Source organism: Archocentrus centrarchus, chromosome 6 (genome assembly GCF_007364275.1).
Source record: "Archocentrus centrarchus isolate MPI-CPG fArcCen1 chromosome 6, fArcCen1, whole genome shotgun sequence".
Lineage (NCBI taxonomy): Eukaryota > Metazoa > Chordata > Actinopteri > Cichliformes > Cichlidae > Archocentrus > Archocentrus centrarchus.
Window position 1 is genome coordinate 24,724,870 of NC_044351.1, and position 17,968 is coordinate 24,742,837.

The 17,968-nt window shown below is 39.3% G+C and overlaps 1 protein-coding gene across 3 annotated transcripts in view; it reads right to left on the bottom strand.

Moving 5' to 3' along the window:
* Positions 1 to 7,895: 7,895 nt before the first annotated feature.
* banp (BTG3 associated nuclear protein) overlaps positions 7,896 to 17,968 on the bottom strand; it is a 42,470-nt gene continuing 32,397 nt past the window's right edge. For all 3 annotated transcript variants that reach the window (XM_030732285.1, XM_030732287.1, XM_030732286.1), the window contains exons 12-13: positions 13,160 to 13,300; positions 7,896 to 9,529 (exon numbers count right to left, since the gene is read on the bottom strand). In XM_030732285.1, coding sequence (XP_030588145.1) covers positions 9,413 to 9,529; positions 13,160 to 13,300 — 258 coding nt within the window. In that variant the 3' untranslated portion in view covers positions 7,896 to 9,412. The remainder of the gene's footprint in view (positions 9,530 to 13,159; positions 13,301 to 17,968) is intronic.

Here is a 17,968-nt window from a genome sequence, read left to right on the forward strand (position 1 = left end):
GAGAAGAAGAGGACAGGACAAGCTATTACAGATAGACTAGGCTATTTGTGGTACTTACATTTGTCTTAATTAATACTGGTCTAGCATGTGAAGACTAGCTGAGAGAACCTTGAATGAATTTTACACAACTAAGGCTTTTCCTAGCAGGGGAGAACATCCTCATATGTCACAACAATACATACATACATACATACATACATACATACATACATACATACATATACATACATACATACATACATACATACATACATACATACATACATACATACATACATACATACATACATATATATATATATATATATATATATATATATATATATATATATATATATATATATATATATATATATATATATATATATATATATATATATGAGGATGTGTGGGATGCGTGTTTGTCTGGTTCTCATAAGATTCTAGCTAGTCCCAGTAATCATTTAAAGATGGTACACACACTTGGGGTAAAGTTAGGTTTAGGTTAAAGTTGGGCAACTAGTTATTTGGATTGTGGATAGGGGAAGATGCCAGAAAATGAATATAAGTCAGTGTAACGTCCCGCAAAATGAATGAAACAGATGTGTGCCTGTGTGCTAGGACCAAACTATTTTACCCACAGATCACGTGATCAAGAAGAGCTGAACCAGATGCTGGAGAATTACTTTAATAAATAAAAAAAATGACCATCAAATGTACATGCATACACACACACACACACACACACACACACACAAATCAACAACTTTTATCATGCCACAAAATTTTATTTTTACTAAATTACTCCTTGATAATTAATACATCAATTAACATCATCAAACATTTCACATAAGCAGTCCAATCAAATATATTTTCTAAACAGATGCTGAATATCTATGGTATATCTATGGCAGAACTTCATGCAAGTGACCTCATGCCACCTTGTATGTTGTATGAAGTGTCCCTCAAAGCAGGCTCTGGAGTTTGGTTTTTTTTAATACTTCAAGTGAACATTTGATTCCTCCCTGTGTCTTCAGAGGGCCACTACCAGCCACACTCACTTCATCACATTATTCAGCAGTGAAAACTTTGGGTGTTTCCTGATCTTGTCTCTTACTCTAATTGCACTAAACTATTGCTGATCCAAGACACAGCTGGGTGCAACAACATTCACCTAATTCTCTTGGGCTCAGCTGAGCTCTGCAGGCAGGGCGCATCCCCAGAAATGAAAAGGTTCTTGTTCAGCACTGATTGCATACATAACTGTCAGAGCTGGGAAGCTATTCAGCCTTTCCCCCCCACTTCCCTCTACACTTGCATCATAATCATCAACAATCCACAAACCACTGTCTTTCTTATAGCAACAGACCCCAATTGGACATGAACACCAACGACTTAGCCAAAAAAACTCTGAGCAGAGCGGTTCACATCACATCCTCTTCCCTATGTTTTCCTGATAATACAGTGCATGTGATTTACTTGACTGTGAGCAATTTAATGAGGATCTGTTTCTAGTTTCTTTTTTTTTCAGCTTTGTCACACACCTTCTGGAGGTTGTTAGGGAAAACTAATAGAATGACATGATGTGACAGGAAGCAAAGTAAAAGTTGATTAGAAATGAACAGTGTGTGTTAAGCGTGACCAATAAGTGAAGGAAATCAACTTCTGGCACTGACTGGGAGTTTAAATTAGTCACACTAAACAATGAATGAATCCTATGAAAAAATAGAATTTAACATTTCTTAGTGAATAAAAGCTGAAAAGAATATAAAATTTGGTAAGTCTTTCTGAGAAGTGTGAAAAAGTTACCAACTGCAGACCAACCAAAGCAATGAACACTGAGGGTGCTTTTTCCCCTGAGCTGTTCATCACCTGAGCTGTTCGTTTAAGCTGAACTCGAATTCATTTTCCCCCCTGGTGCAAATGGATGGATGCGGTTTGTGTAGATATGAACACTCAAATCACATTGGGACCCTTCTGGGAAAGGTAGTCTCAAGCCAGTTCCAAACGGACTCAAGACCAGTTCATTTATGGTGAGAACATGAGCCAACCTCAATCTGACCCGACTACAAGGTGTATGCTGCAAGTTTGAGTTTGAGTGCCTTCCCATAACCAAGTATGCTTTCCATTCTGGGATGCAGCAGAGTAAAAAAGTTATGCAGAGTACGCAAACTGTAGCAACTGGGCGTAAAAGGAATAAACTTGCCCAGATAAATACAAATGTTAGGAGTAAATTCTCCATCCACCACTCCAGAACAAAAAACCGTTTTCCTGTATTTGCTTTTGTTGCACTCACCCCAGACACATCTGGCCAGTAATCAAACTGAACATTCTCGCGTGGTTTGTAGTGACGCATTTTAGTTCCCTTGCAGTTTTGGGGGGGAAACTACAAAATATATGTGTGAAAATACCCTGAGATGCATGACCATGTACAGGAACATCTGTGCCATGTATGGATAAAAATCTTTAAAGTCCCAGCAGGACACCCATCCAAAAGTATCTAAGAACAACAGAGCTAAGATCCTGTGAGATAAGCAGCTGCTGGCTAACCAACTAAATATAGTGGTGGTTGAGAAGAAGCAGAAGATCTGACAATCCCACCTGACAGTACCATCAAAAAGAAGAAGCACAAGAAGACTGACGAGTACCAGGGGCTGAAGTAATAACTGGAACAGATGTGGATGGTTAAGTCTAAAGTGGTCCCAGTGGTAACAGGACCATTGGGATCACTGTAACCCTGGGAGGATGACTCCAGCAGATTCCAGGCACAACATCTGAGATATTGCAGAACTACCAAGCCTCTTTTAGAAGACCCCAGCGAATACATAATATTTGGCTACTATGTAATAGTAGACTGATCTTTCCAGGGTGTTCCCTGCCCTATGACAGCTGAGATAGGAGATAGAATCCAGCTGTCACCTGAACTGGATAAGCAGAAGAAAATAAATGGATGCATGGATGGATGACAATAGGCCAGCTAATATTATTCTTCCAGAAATTATCCAAACTTCAAAGTGTTTGTTGCCAAGACAGAATATTCTGAATATTGCCCACTGTCATAAAGGTTATTATTAACTACATAGGGCAAAATTTGTGTCTTGTTCATAGCTACATGCACGAGAGAGGTAGTTCAAAGTGAGGCAGTTTCTTAAAGAAACAGGATCACTCCGTAAAATAAGAGTTAGTCCTCTCTCCATTAATAAACATCTCACTCCTTAGAACAATCTTGAGTGCATTAAGAGAAGGTAACTGGAATGAACCTAAAGAACTCCAGTCACCTTCTCTTCAAGGACTCAAGACTGCCATGACCTGGATGACTGAGGAGCTACACAGACACGCCTTAGAACATTATTTCTAGAAAGACCCAGTGTTTTAGATGAGACAAATATAAAAATATAACCATTTCTAGCTACAACTCCTACTTTCCCTTCCGTATCTCTTCTTTCCTTTTCACATTTGAAATATTAATTAGCTGACAATGACTACTCTTAAGAACTTAGTAAATTGTAATGGCTGATTAGTTATTACATAAGCATGTCTGAGCTAAACATCTGTCAGCTGTTAAGAAAACATCTGCCATCACTGGTAAACATGCAGGTTTTGTTATGGTTAGGAGGCCTTTTAGTAGTATTTAGCCTGGCTGGAAAACATGTTAGGGTTCATTGTCTGCTTGTGCTGCTCTTTCTTAAAATTCTATCCAATTTCCTCTTGATCTTCCTCTTGTCTTTGGCTCACGGTTACAGTAAGCAGTACATGCTGAATAAGATGAATTCTGCTGATCTTTTCTTTTAAATTTCTATGGTCAGTCTACCCTGAGACATGTTCAAAGACTGATCAAGGCTTTCCTTTCCCTTGGCTTCTACGACTTTGGTGGCACGCTGTTTTGTAAAGATTGTAATTAGGCAAGCTAACAACATCCCTCAAATCATAAAAGGAGAGTTTTTGGTCTATGCTAATGCACTGATAGGAGGCAAGTAGCTCACTTTATTAAGCCTCATAAACACTCAGGAAATACAGTCAAGCATATGCCTCTCCCTTGGATACACATGAAGACACTGGAAATTTATGAAAGGCAACCACATATACTAACACACACAGAGTGACACTCTGGGAATCTTGATAGTTTGATGTGTGATTATAACCGCAGATGGTGCGATGCAGTGTAAAACATGGATGTTCAACAGCTCCAGAAACCTCTAAGTCCCTGTTTTCCTGGGCTGACCTTTTGATACAGTTGGACCAGAGAAAATCATGCTCTAAGATATCAGCCATTTATGGCTCCACACAAATCCTTGTACTGCATGCCATATCTGGCATATTGCTGTTTGCAATAACAAAGATAAGAGGAGGTAAATCAGTCCATCTAAGAGTACTTACTATTCTGTTTGATAAAAAGCATACTTTCTGAGTTTCCCTTTCATCACACAAGAGCGCTTTCTGGTGTTAACAAACAAGCAGTCGTTCTCCCATGGAATCAGAGTTGGGCTTTTGCCAAACTAGACAATCTCTCTCGGTCCCTAATGCTGTTGGAAACAGATGACCATTCTGGCACGTTAGAACACAAAGTGTAAATTTTGTTACCCTGATGCATATTTACACAATGTAGATGTTGTTTTGTACTTGCCATCTGCCAAAGTCACAGTGTCAGACATGGCCTTCCACATTTCTGACAGTACTGGCTGCAAATATAACAGTGTAGCCTATTCATATCAATCCACACAAATACTGTGCTGCATGTAAGTCTTTCCATAAATCTTGTTACATGGAGTGAGGCAGTGTTGCTCTTATTAAGTTCCCTGCTGCTTGGGGTAACCAGTAGGCCCTCCATAACTAACATAATTAAATTTTCACATAATGGCATTCATTGCTAATAAAAGTGTTAAAGTAACTTGTTCAAACGAACCACAGACCTCACTGAATAAATGACTCTGGTTGAGATGTTTAATATATGCAAACAAGGTTTGATGGTTTTGCCACTGCAGCTCATAAAACAGTCAGTGCTTTGGAGTCACCTCTGATGATTTCTTGCAAGAAGCCCACCTCTGCTAACAACACAAAGCACATACAAAGAAATTATGTTTAATATGTAAGTTATTGGGGGGGGGGGGGGGGGGGGGGGGGTGTCATCTTATAAGTTGTGTATACACAGTAATTCTTACAGGAGGGCCACTTTAACTGACCAAAACACGAACTTGCTTTCACTTCAACGCCTATAAGTGCTCCTAAAGCTCATTACACCTTGGTCTTTTCTAAGGTGACGTGGAGCACCTGCTGCGCACTCCTGCACATTAATAAGCCATATCTGATGACCGCACGCTGTGCCAAAGGTCTATGAAACGCCACAACATTAGGACTCGTTTTTGGAATGACTGCTTTTGAGTTCATCGAGGCGGTCAAAGAGAGGTAATTACCATAAAAGAGAACAGCAGAAAAGCAACTCAGACATCACACACAGTCTGCCAAAAGGAGTTACTTCCTCACGTCATCACGTCCTCGTTTCACCTTCAGAGGACATCGACGTAACGCGCATTTCAGTAATCAATACAGACGGTCGAGGAATATTTAACTTACCGCTGAAGCTCATATCAGATGCGTGCATTCAGTCGAAGGGCTGAGCTGACAACTTATGCAGTTTGTTTAGAGAAACTGGGGAGCATTTTGTAGCTGTTGTCTGGTTGCCTCTGTACCCCTCCTCTCTCACACATCTGGTCCCCAAACTAACGGAGGACCTCCCATTCAGGCTGGACTCTGCAGCACCCACTTCTTCTCAAAGGTCTGACTATTTTTCACGATTCAAGGAGTTCCCTGTGCTGTCTGAATAAGCCACCATTCATTCTTTGAAACGTAAGAAACTATACATGGGCCTTAGTGTGCTGTTTTTGTTTTATGTTTTGTTTTGTTTTGGGTTTTTTTTGTTTTTTGTTTTTTTTTGGGGGGGGGTCTGTTCGACAGCTGCACAATAGAGAAATAATGGCAGTTATAATGATGACAGACTTAGTTGGAAAGCACACACTGAATATATTCATACTAGAGTATTAAGACGCATTGCGGTACAAAAAAAGCAAAGCAGGTATTAGATCTTACATCACTCCATATTCTGTGGTTTTCATGAGGTGTAAAGAAGATGATGTTTGAATTTCAGTGAATGCTTCTCTTTATTTATTTGTTATTCCATGTTTATGCAGATTTTGCAATCAGCATTCCAAAACTGGAGGTATTTGTCTTTTATGAGTGGATGTAAAATTATGGCGTTGTAAAAAATAAATATAATACTTAGCATTTTACAGTGTACAAATTCTGTGCAGTTAGAAATGTATATATTGTTGTTATTGAGGTTTACATCAATAAGGAAGCTGGATACACAATAATTTTTAATTGGTTTCTGTACTCAAATGGCCTCCACAGTCACCAGCTCTCAATCCAGCAGAGCACCTTTGGGATATGGTGGAACAGGAGATTCATATGGTGGATGTGCAGCCGACAAATCTGCAGCAACCGTGTGATTCTATCACGTCAGTATGGACCAAAATCTGTGAGGAAAGTTTCCAGCACCTTGTTGAATCTACGGCATGAAGAATTAACGCAGTTCTGAAGGAAAAAGGGGGTCCAACCTGGCAAAAGCAAGGCATACCTAATGAAGTGGCAGTGAGTGTATGTAGATCCCTTTCTGTTTTATTGCATTATGTTGATAACACCTGCTGTAAAAATTTATTTTTGGAAGTATTAAAAAAAATTAGCGACTTGTCATTTTCATATAGTCAGTTAAAATAATGACTGTAGCTTCAATTTTTAGACCTTCAGCCCATAAAAACTGACATTTAGCAGCCCGTGCCATTTTATGATGCATGTAACAGCAGCCATGCTTCTGATCTCCTGACTCTGGTCCAACACGTTGGCCTTCCAGTGTTCAACACAGTGATACACACAGAATTTAATCTCTATAAAAATAGTTATTCTGGTTTCATGTAAAACATAAACCAAAGGACTGAAATGTTTCTAAAGGCAAAGAAACTGCAGGGCTTAACTGTGATTTTTGGAATATGGTGCACGTGAGACACATTTATGTCTGTCTTTGTCATAAACTGGTATAACCCATTCACTTAAAACCAGTAAATACTGGCCAAGATCGACAACTGAATAATGATGCTGAACACACACTGTGATTGGAAATTTTAAGTCCAGAAATTATCCTCACTCATTTTTGAACATCTTAAGGAACACCTGCCTGTGGATGATGTGGATGGGAAGCAGAGTTTGGCCCTTGCACATCGCAGTGGATGCCAACAGGCCCTCTGTCCCTGCAGGACAACACAGAGCTGCTGAGAAGCAAGGGAAAGATACATGCCTGGTCTCCGTCTATCACTCCACTCCTTCTCTCCAAACATGCATCCTCTTTCCAGACAATCTCATCGATCCATCTATCATTTGTTTCAGTTTTCAGCAGGTTATCTTAGAGGCACCCTGTGAAAGGGTCCATAGTTATGGTAACCACTCCAGCTCCTGAATAGAGTCCATAGTTCCAAGTCCAAGATTTAATGGAGGGATTACTTGGGAGGAGGGGGGTGCCAGCATTTCAACTCAACTATTCCAAGAGATGGACCCACCTGACTGTCCCATGAAATTTTAGCTCACTTTAGTGCATAATTTCGAAAGGGAATAAACTGACCTTAACACAGCATCCAAAGAGAGAAGAAAACACAAGTTTTTAAAAGTGCCTCGAGGCAACTGTTGTTGTGATTTGGCACTATATAAAAAAAATTGAATTGAACTGAAGTTCGTGGGAGAAGAGCAATATGTGGGAGAGGCAGTGAAGGGAATGCACAAGATAAAGAGGCTGTGTAAAAAGAGTCAAACTCAGCAACAACAGACTGAAAGGAAACAAAAGGAAGCAGCCAAGACCATGGATGTTTTTTTATCAAGTTCATTTTGTCGCCTAGTTCTTTTCCCCACTCCAAAATACACTATTACATCATAGTGAGCATGGGAAACATAAACCAACACACAGTTTAGTGTCTCGCTCGTCTCTTTTCTGCCCAACAGCAAAGATATTAATCATTTGTTGAGAATCCCTCTAAGTAAAGAAAGTCCTTTGTCTTTACTTAAAGAAAGGCATAACCATACAGTGTGCACAAGAAATGCAGTCAGGGTTCAAAAACTATAATGATGACTGAACATAAATTATAGTTTCCTGACAAAAATTCTGTAGACACTAAGCAAAAGCTTATTTTTGCTCTGTATTTTGTTAGGATTGCTGACAGTACAGTAGCCTAAATCTGCACTTATTGATGTTGACATGATACATATGTACTTCAAAAAATAGCTAATAAATTAGCTCAACATGAAACAAGACCTCAAACCCCCAACTATCTATTCAGACTCATTTCAATCGTCTATTTGTAGTAGATCAAAGCAAAGTCATGTCTTGGAAAACTTTGGACCATGTCAGATGGGACAAAAAAAAAAAAAAAAAACAACAAAAAAAAAAGAATTGCGGGGGAGGAGGGGGGGGACTAAACAAAAGCACACTTTAATGGCAACCACAAACATGTTTTATTCACATGAATGGACCAGTCACAGAGACAAAACTGGGGGACATAAACAACTTCAGGGTTTCCCTGGCCATCTACAAGCAACTTGTCTACCACTGGCCCAGTTTCTTCCATTTCATGGTCTTCTACCTCTGGAATTAAATCTCCCCAAGTATTTCAGCATGTTACAAAAAAACAAAAAACAAACAAAGCTGTGTGGCTGAAACAACACGAAAACAAGTTGAACAAAAAGGGTCTCACAGCCAGGAGGCATAGTATGGACTGAACCAAGGTGAGTGACAGGAAATCAAATCCCTCACAACGAAGAGTGGCTGTCCTCAGCAAATTCTACTTTCTCCTGAAGTTCACTGTGACGAGAAAAGGAGCACAGTGCTGGTTGTTTGAGGTGCATTTCTGGGATTTCACAAACCCTCTGTGGGGTTTCAGGGTTAGCAAAGCAGCTGAAGTCCAAATAATCCCTCGATTTTCCAAAGCTGATGTAAACAAGTATTTGTGCTGATGAAGTGGCAGGGTAATGGTCTGTATAAGCAGCACCCTCCCTGAATAGACAATAATCTCACTGTGTAATCTTCCGTCTGTCAGGTCATTATAGTGATGGAAACACCAGAAGGGCCGCAGTTTGAGAGTATCTTGGTCTTTTCACAATCTCTGTGAGCATTTCCACATTGCGACATCTGGCTGACAAAGAATTAAGCAGTTTGCAAGGAAAAACGGAAAAATATGCTTCCTCTTGTTTATTCAGCAACCTTTAGTATTTGTTAAAAGACTATCTAACTTGAGTGCTTCTCAGACTGTATGCATTTTTTGACCCCTGGTGTTCCATAAAGACTCTTCAGGTGATGCTGTAGGGAAGGATTCTGGTCTGTGTTGAACCAGATGGGTTCTCAGGTGGCCACAGATGTCACAATCTGGACAATCTCTCCATTTTCTCCCTGGATAGCACCCTGGATGGCCTCTTTCACTTCCATGTCTGCCTGCAGGGCTGGTGCCAACTCAGCAGCCTGAGATACAGAAAAAACAGGAGATGGAATAGGTGACAAATGGTAAGACAATACATTTTTACTTGTGGAATATTTACTTTTTACTAGTATCACTGATATAGCATTTACATTCTCATGATAATGTAAGGCATATTAACTATGTGCTAGCATTTTTCTCCAGCGCTGTGGGGATACTGTCACTCAAAATAAAAGGAATCCACTTGGTTTTAAGCTTGATGAGGGGAGTACATCAAAGAGTTAGTTCAGATTATTTGGAAGCAACATTTTTACTGTTTATTTTTTGCTGTCAGACAGCCTTTTCTCGTGTGTAACTGAAGCTGTTATGTTGCTCTCATAAAAAACCACCAGACTCCGTTGACAAAAACGATTTTACGTGACAGAATATGGCAGCTGTTTAAATACAAAAGGAACAAAACTAACATGTTAAAAGATCAAAGCCACACAATAACACAAACTAACCAACGGAGACAAAGTTGACCAGAAAAATACCCCATTCTCCTGCACTCTGCTGCATCACATCCACACGATCTCTCTCCCCACTTTCCTGCCTGTTGTAATCTGTCACTTTGTCACTTGGCCAGTAGGGACATTGTACAGTTAGCAGCATGCTATTCTCCTCCATCCCATTATAAGTTTAAAATTTAACCAAGTGTGCTTTTTTTCCCCCTTTTTTAAATGGGTGTAGTCACAAAACTTTATGATCACACCTTATAAAGTCCTACTGACACCCATATCAACTGATGATGACTTTCATGTGAAGTAATCAGTGGGACTAAGCTATAGTTCAGTTTCTGCTTCCATTTTATTTTGCGAGACAATCATAGTAAATAACTACAGACAGAAGGAGCAGAGGAATGACAAGACAGATTACAGAAGAGTTATATCACAGAAGAAGGAAGGAGAAGTTATAAGGAGACTGACAAGTGGGAGAAAAACAAGAGACTAGCCATTTGTATTAAAATGCTTCCTTGACTGTCTCTATGGTCGATGTCTGATGTATCAAGTTATTCTGTGTCTAAAAACCCTGTAAAAGATGAGGTTCATGACTCAGTCCTGGACGATGACCATGAAGAGTGACTCATTTGTTCCTCAAGCACACATCCAAGGTTCTCTCAAACACACCTGCAGCATTTAATTCTCTCTCCGGCCCAGCATGCTGTCACAAGACAACAGCTTTAACTGTAGCACAGCTGTACCATAGCAGCACACACAACGCAGACTGACACACTTTAAGGAGTGGCAGTAAAACTGGCAAGTTGTTTTTTGATTTTTCTTTAAATGAGAATTGAAGCACTGTTAAAGTATCATGGCACAGACCTAGCTCTGCACTTGAAAATCCTAAATGATAGAAAACGTATGTAACACATGACCTTAAAACTAGGATGTTGGTGGCTTGCAGTCTCAACTTTAAAGTTGAGCTGGAGGTAGTCTGTGATGTGTCACAGTTTAGCCAGAGATTAGAACCAGCATGTATCCTGAAATACATGAAAACTATATCACCTTATATTGCTCACATCTTCATCTGTCTAGTGGAAACTATAAAAAAAAAAAGAAGAAAATGCAGAGGTAACCAAATGCAAAAGCTGGAGTAATTTTTCAGCATGTTGCATGAATGCTTCCACATGTGTATAAACAGATGAGAGCCAGTGTCTTGACTTAGCACATTGCAGAAAAGCAGGAAAAGAACTAACCTTTGTCTGAACTTTGAAGTGAAAGTCAGTAATGTTTAAACTCAAGGACATCAAAACAATACACCCAACAAAGCAAACAGTCCTGTGCTTTTTTTTTTTTTTTTTAGGTCCTTCAAAAGTAAAGTTTTTAATTTAAGACTGGAAAAATATCAAAGTCAGCATACAGATGTATGTTAAAATATCTTCTACTATTTTGGGATGTTTTCTCACACTGCTTTTTTTTTTTTTTTTTTTTTTTTTTTTTAGCCGTTTTATTCTGTTTTTGAGCACATATACATGCTCTCTGTGAACCCCAGCTCCACTCAACATCAACATCAAACTTGTGACTGATCACACCTCTGTCAACTTTGTTGATTTCTGTCAAGATCTGTGTACAATCCAACATTAGGGGAAAAAATTAGCTCATTTTAGATGTAAAAGTCTGTTCAAACAAATCACTAGTGTAAACAAACAGCTTGATTTCTCATTGCACCAAGAAACATGGAGCACAGATCCTGGAATACAGTGCATAGAGTGGCAACAACTGTGTATGCTTAGTATAAGGCAATCAGTTTTTGTATGATCCACAGCCAAAAATTGTAATTAGTATAAGATGCTTTAACTACCTTCATGCTCATATGGGCAAGGAACCAATTACTGAGACAACTATGAGCAACAGAAAGACAACAAGACCTTACTGAGAGGGCAAAGTCTTGACTATTTCAAATGTATTCCATAAGCTGCTGTGTGGCTGGTCAGCACATTTGCTCCGTGCATGTCTTACAGGGAGATGAATATGTGCAGTCACAATACAAAGCCTGCAGGAAAATTCATATCAGGAGAGGACTGGAGCCACAAGTAAGCTGAAATTATGCCTGTTTACATTATAACACCACAAAGACTTGACTCACATAGGAACTATTGGGTAATCATTTTAATGTACACCTCAAGGAAAAAAGTAGAGGAAAAAAAAAGACAAAATGTGATATTCAACATATCTGGGGGAAACAAAAGACAAGAGAACAATAGAAAAGTGCAGTGGAGACGTCTTTCATATTCTTTGAAGTGTTAAAGTGACCACTTCAAAAGGCTACTATGCCATGTGCCTGCACACCAGCCTTAATCCACATGTGACTGTTGTTCAACAAGCTCAATCAGTGAAGGAGTTTAGGAATATCTATAAATTGCTATTTTTTTTTTCTTGTAAAGGCCTCAACACTTCACCTTAACTTGATTATGTCTAATTACAGTTTGTCCAAACACCTGCCATAATGACTGAAAGCAGTGTATGCCATTTAAGCAGCAGTATGTTAAAAGAAGAAAAGCTTACTCAGTGTACCAGCAAGTACTTTAGCTAAACATACATATACTGCTTTTTTACGAATGGTTGTAAAGTGCTGAAAAAGTACTTGGAGGGGCATCTTCCAACTGATTCATCAGATTCAAACAATTAGCAGCTGTGTTGAAAAATAGTTCAATAAATACATTTAAAAGTAGAAGACGTATCCTTTCATATCATCGTTACATATTTCAAGCAATAACTACAAGCTCCAAGTTGCAGCCTAGTTCAAGCAAATGGAATCAGTCCCATTTGGATTTATATACATTCTTCATGACTTGAGGTGATGTGGCATCTTCTTGTTTATTTGGAGCTATTCTGAATTTTCTGGCTGGCATCTTTACCAAAAAACAGCCGACACTTAGAGTTTATTTACTTCTATTTGACATAGACTAGAAAAAGTGATTAGCACCAAAGCAAACATAAAATGTCTTACAGTATATTGGAACACACAGCTATTTATTGTGGACTGGCTAAAAACAAACAATAAAATTGGTCAATTACTACTGGTGGTCTGTTACATCTTAAGCTCTTGGAATGTTTCCCAGTTACAATAAATCTGTGTACATGAGCCTTGAAGATTTTGTGCTTTTTTTTTTGGAAGGAGTGTGTGTGCTTTACCTGTACAGCTGCCGTGTGATCTGCAACAGGAGCTAGTTGGACGTACTGCACTTGGATGTCAGGGGGGAGAGGGGAGCCCTCCACCGCTGTGGCTCCCCCATCAGCTGAAGCAACAGCTATCAGCTGAGCTCCACGAAGCACCTAAGACAGAAAAGGAAGGTGAGGAAACCAAAGAGGTAAAGCATAATTGGGGGTTTTAAGCCAGTCTCAGAACGACATGAATCATTTACTCTGCCCTCATTTACACAAAAAAATTGATCTGAATGAAAAACATATTCAATAAGTTTCCCATGGGCAAGTTTAAACATCCACAATATGAAAACACAATAAGAAGCAATCAGAGGAATTTTTTTATGTCCTATCTGATGTGTTTATGTTCTTTAATAATTACTGTCATCATTGAGTACAAACACAATGACACATAAATGCACCAAGAAGCTTGGTGGTGAGGAACAAATAGCAGTGATATCTGGGAGGGATAAATAAACATTTCATCCCTGTTCTCACTTCTCCACATCCCACTCTTACACACCAAATTTAAGAGAAACTTTATGATCCATTGACTTCAGTTCTGTTTTCCTGGGTTCCATTACGCGTTATGATCGCTAGTATTGGTTTTTATTTGGGTTCATATTTAGACAAAGAAATAATGGCAACTGTCAGGACTGGTTAGTGAGACATCACAGGGGGATCCTAATCTCCCACGGTGCTGAAAGTCAGCTAGACAACATTAGAGATCTGCGGTTTTGATGCTCTAATTACAGAGCAGTGCAGTGCAGCTGGAGTATTGTTGAGTAGTGCTTTAGTTCATTGCGGCTATTCCTATAGATAGACTGCAACCACCAACACAGAGGATTGCATTGCATTTATACACTTGCAGAGCACTGTTGTTAATTTGGACAGCATAACTTTCATGTGACAACAGACATGCAAATTAACATAGAATCATCCTGTCAACACGAGCACACAAAAAGACAGATGGAGGGAAATATTCACTCAGCTTTGTGCTTGTTCTTTTAAATCAAGCAGAGGTCAGAGACCACACTACCACCCTCCAGTGTGGCCCGGGAATAAGTTTAAAGAAAGGCATTTCAACATGACCTGACAGAATGGTCTTATTAATATTATTTTCTAGTTTCATTCCTGTCTGGAAAGGTTCATATGTTTTGGTTATAAGAGCTCTCTAACTCAGTCTTGCTCAAGCTCCTCTTGTTGCTGATGCTGACTAAGACGTGCTTAAAGTAAAAAGTTAAGGCTGAAAATGCAAGCCTGCAAAGAAAAAAACCTCCTAAACCTCATTACAGATGATGTTTGCTGCCCTGTAATGTCCCACGCTGCCTCCCAACCCCCAGCCCGATCATTACTTTAAAGTTCTGATCTACTGATGTGCCCCAAAGGTTCAGTTAACCACCCCAGTACCCTTCGGCAAGAAATTCTGCCAGTTTGACCACAAAATGTGCTGCCTCATCACAACAATATGTCAGGCCAAGACAGCCCGATGGAAGCTATTAGTGTAAGAAATCCGCCTGACTCACTCAGACAATCAGGACATTGCAAGAACAGAATTGGACTGAGGCTAAGTAGGCTGGCCTAGTTTAACCTAGTCTTCTGTTAGATCTGGGTCAAAGGAATCACATTGTGTGAGAACCTATAAAGCATTATTTAGAGCCTTAGCCTGAGGTGTTGGTGTAAACGGTCATTTAAAGAAACACTGTAATTGTATTTATTAGCATGTTGAGAAATACAATTATTTACTTTATTCCCATGAGTTAGAAAAGAATCAACACCACTTTAATTTCTTCACTGTTAATTTAAACTGAAGCCAGCAGCCAGCTAACTTAGCAATAAGAATAAAAAAGCCTCAAAATGCTAGTTCCCTCATTCTGCTCTTCAAACTAAGTTTAAAGTTAAGATCTGTACCTGCTGGCTCCAGCTTTATGTTCATCTACCATAGAGAAACAGCATCTTGCACTTTCAGTTGGGGGGTGGGGGGGTGGGGGACATGCATTTCCCTCAGTGTCAAACTAGGCTTGTGTTCTTGAAACAGGCATCATAGCTTACAAGCTAAACACCAAGCGGCCTGGGTCGCATTTGAAAAAATCCGATCTGTGTTGTTCAGACTGGCATGAAAAGATCGGATACAGGTCGCATAAGGGTGAAAAAAAATCGGATTTGGGTCACTTCAGGCTGCAGTGTGAACGTAGCCTAAGAGGACAGCCATCTGCTTAATGGTTTCGCAATGCAGACATCCATAGAGATGCATCTCTACAGTCTCCACTGTTCTATTAAGGATCAACACTGACTTCTTTTAAGTGCTTGTCTGTCTGAAATCATACATAAAGTATATGTGCCCATGTGTATAAACTCAATCATGATGATGTGTCACTACCTACTGTATCTAAGCGTACAATTACCGGGGTTTAAGGGATGCTATGGTTGACACTTGAGATTGTAAACACTTGTCTCACTCAATTAACGTCTCAACCTCCATTTGAGAGCAGTTTGCATTCTCAGCTGTGAGGAGCAGCACACAGACTCTCAAAAGCATTTACAGAGTTGGAACAGTGTGTGAGATCTCTGCAGCGATTACACAGGAACTTCTCGGGTCCATATCCTGTCCCACGACTTTCTTTGTCAGAGCAACTCGCCTCCACTATTTGAGGATAATACTGTCATGCTTGGCTCTAAAGTATAAAATCAATCTGAAACAACAGAGGATGAAATGCTCTGGTTCATAACAACAAAATGCAATCAGGGGATAAGCTGTGGTTTTCTTTATCTTTTCCCCATTAGCATAAATGATTGTTTTGTTGTCTAGAATTACCTCAAGGTTGGAAATGTACATAAAGCGCTATAGAGCACTATTAAGCAATTCTTTGAGTACTGATGATAATTACCTCTCATTCAGCTAATAGAACATCATCATCATTAGGCTGGTTGGCAATGACGCAAAAACAAGAATAATTAAGATGCATCAAGAAAAAGTTTTAATGAGATAAAAAAAAAGATAATTTTCATAAATATTGTTGAATCAACAGACTGCAAGTAGAAACAAAGTATACAATATACAAGGTGAGAAATGTTCTTGGAACACACAAGTCTTCTGACACTGAAAAAATTTACAATCTTGCATTGATTGCATAATAACATCAGTTTTCAACTAAGATCTGGAACAAGTCACTTAAAATGTTGCCCAACATATTAGATTTGATCTAAAGGGCTTAATTTGTCAGAAATAGGGGCCACAAGTGGATCTTAAGAGAATAAGTTACTGTTGACCTCAAGGTTTTGGGGATTTCAACTCTTAAATAATCAGTGGTGAATAGCTGGCCACCTTGATGCTAAAGCGCCAAAGAGCAGTGCAGCCAGGCAGGATTAAAAGCTATGGTACTGCACCACAGTACTGGAGAGAAGAACAATTCTCTGCAGGCTTTGCTAGCTATCACGGTCTTTAGAGAAAAGGGGAGGGAAAAAAAAATACATCTTTTGCTGATGCTGTAATGGTTTCAGTAATGGATCCAGGACACTAAAGAAATACAGCAATGGGAGAGGAAAGACAAATGAACAACAACAGCAGCTTGATGCAAAAAACATTCTCAATTCCAAGAGTGAAGGAAAATAACCAAATGGATAAACAAAGTTCTTTACCAAGTCTTCTTTGCTCGTTTGAGGATTTAATTTTTTTTTCTCCAGTCACTTCATATAAAAGCAGTTAAACTTGAATAATGAGGCTTATACAAAAACATTGGTTGTTAAGAAATGAGACAATGACTTTGAATACTCATCGCCATCCTCGGTCACCATCTAAGAGTAATGTAACAGTGAGAAAACCAGCATTCACAAGGCACGAGCCTGATGCAAGCTGGCATTAATTCCCAGGCTTACAGGAGGTCTCACTTAAACTCAGCTGTGGATCGAATGATGCTATGAGTCACCCTCTTAGCGTGCATGTGTGTGTTTGTGTCTAAGGTTCTAAAGATTTTGCTTCCCTTGCTAAAATTACACTGGGAATCCAATACAGCAACATAGCAACATATCCTCTATTTATCAGGAAACTAAATTTATACAGACTATATTGTACAAAAACATGCCAATAAAAATCTGGTTCCTATCATTCCTTTAAGAATACCGCCTCTTCTTTTAGATCTGGAGAAAAAAAAAACTAAACCAAAACAGGGAAATGAAAAAAGAAACATTTGGACTTTGGAGTGCCTGGAACTTCCTCTCTGCTTAATAGCCGTCAACAACATCTGCAACCACCATTCCTGAACAGATGTCCAAGTAGAAACACTAGCTCCGGGTGGGTAGGTGTGGTCACAGTGGAGGAGTTGGGTGGGGGGACTAAGGCCTGGCTGCAACTTGGCTGTAAAGATGCCCATAGACACAGAAGTGCTCTAAGTGCTTGTTTTGTGTGAACTGGGGAAATGATCACACTGGCCTTAAAATGTCTCACTGCAGTCATTACCGCTTTGTTACATATGCCTTTTATTTTACTGCTGAGTCTGACTCTGGCTATTCTGATTTCAGCTGGGCCTCAGGTCATAATAGGGCTCAAAACAAGTCAAATAGTTGAAAAAGCTGGAGTATTAGAGTTTTTGTTCCTCTATATTGTGAGAATTAATCCACTTATTTGCTGATGTACCTTTAACTATTATTACCATACATATCTGACAGACATCTCCTAGCTATATATTCTTTGAAACTTGTTACGTATGCTATAAATGAACTTATGACCTGACCCAACGCTTCCCATTTCCACCCACACTATCAGAGTGTTTCTACACTAGAGCTCAACACCTGCAATGAATC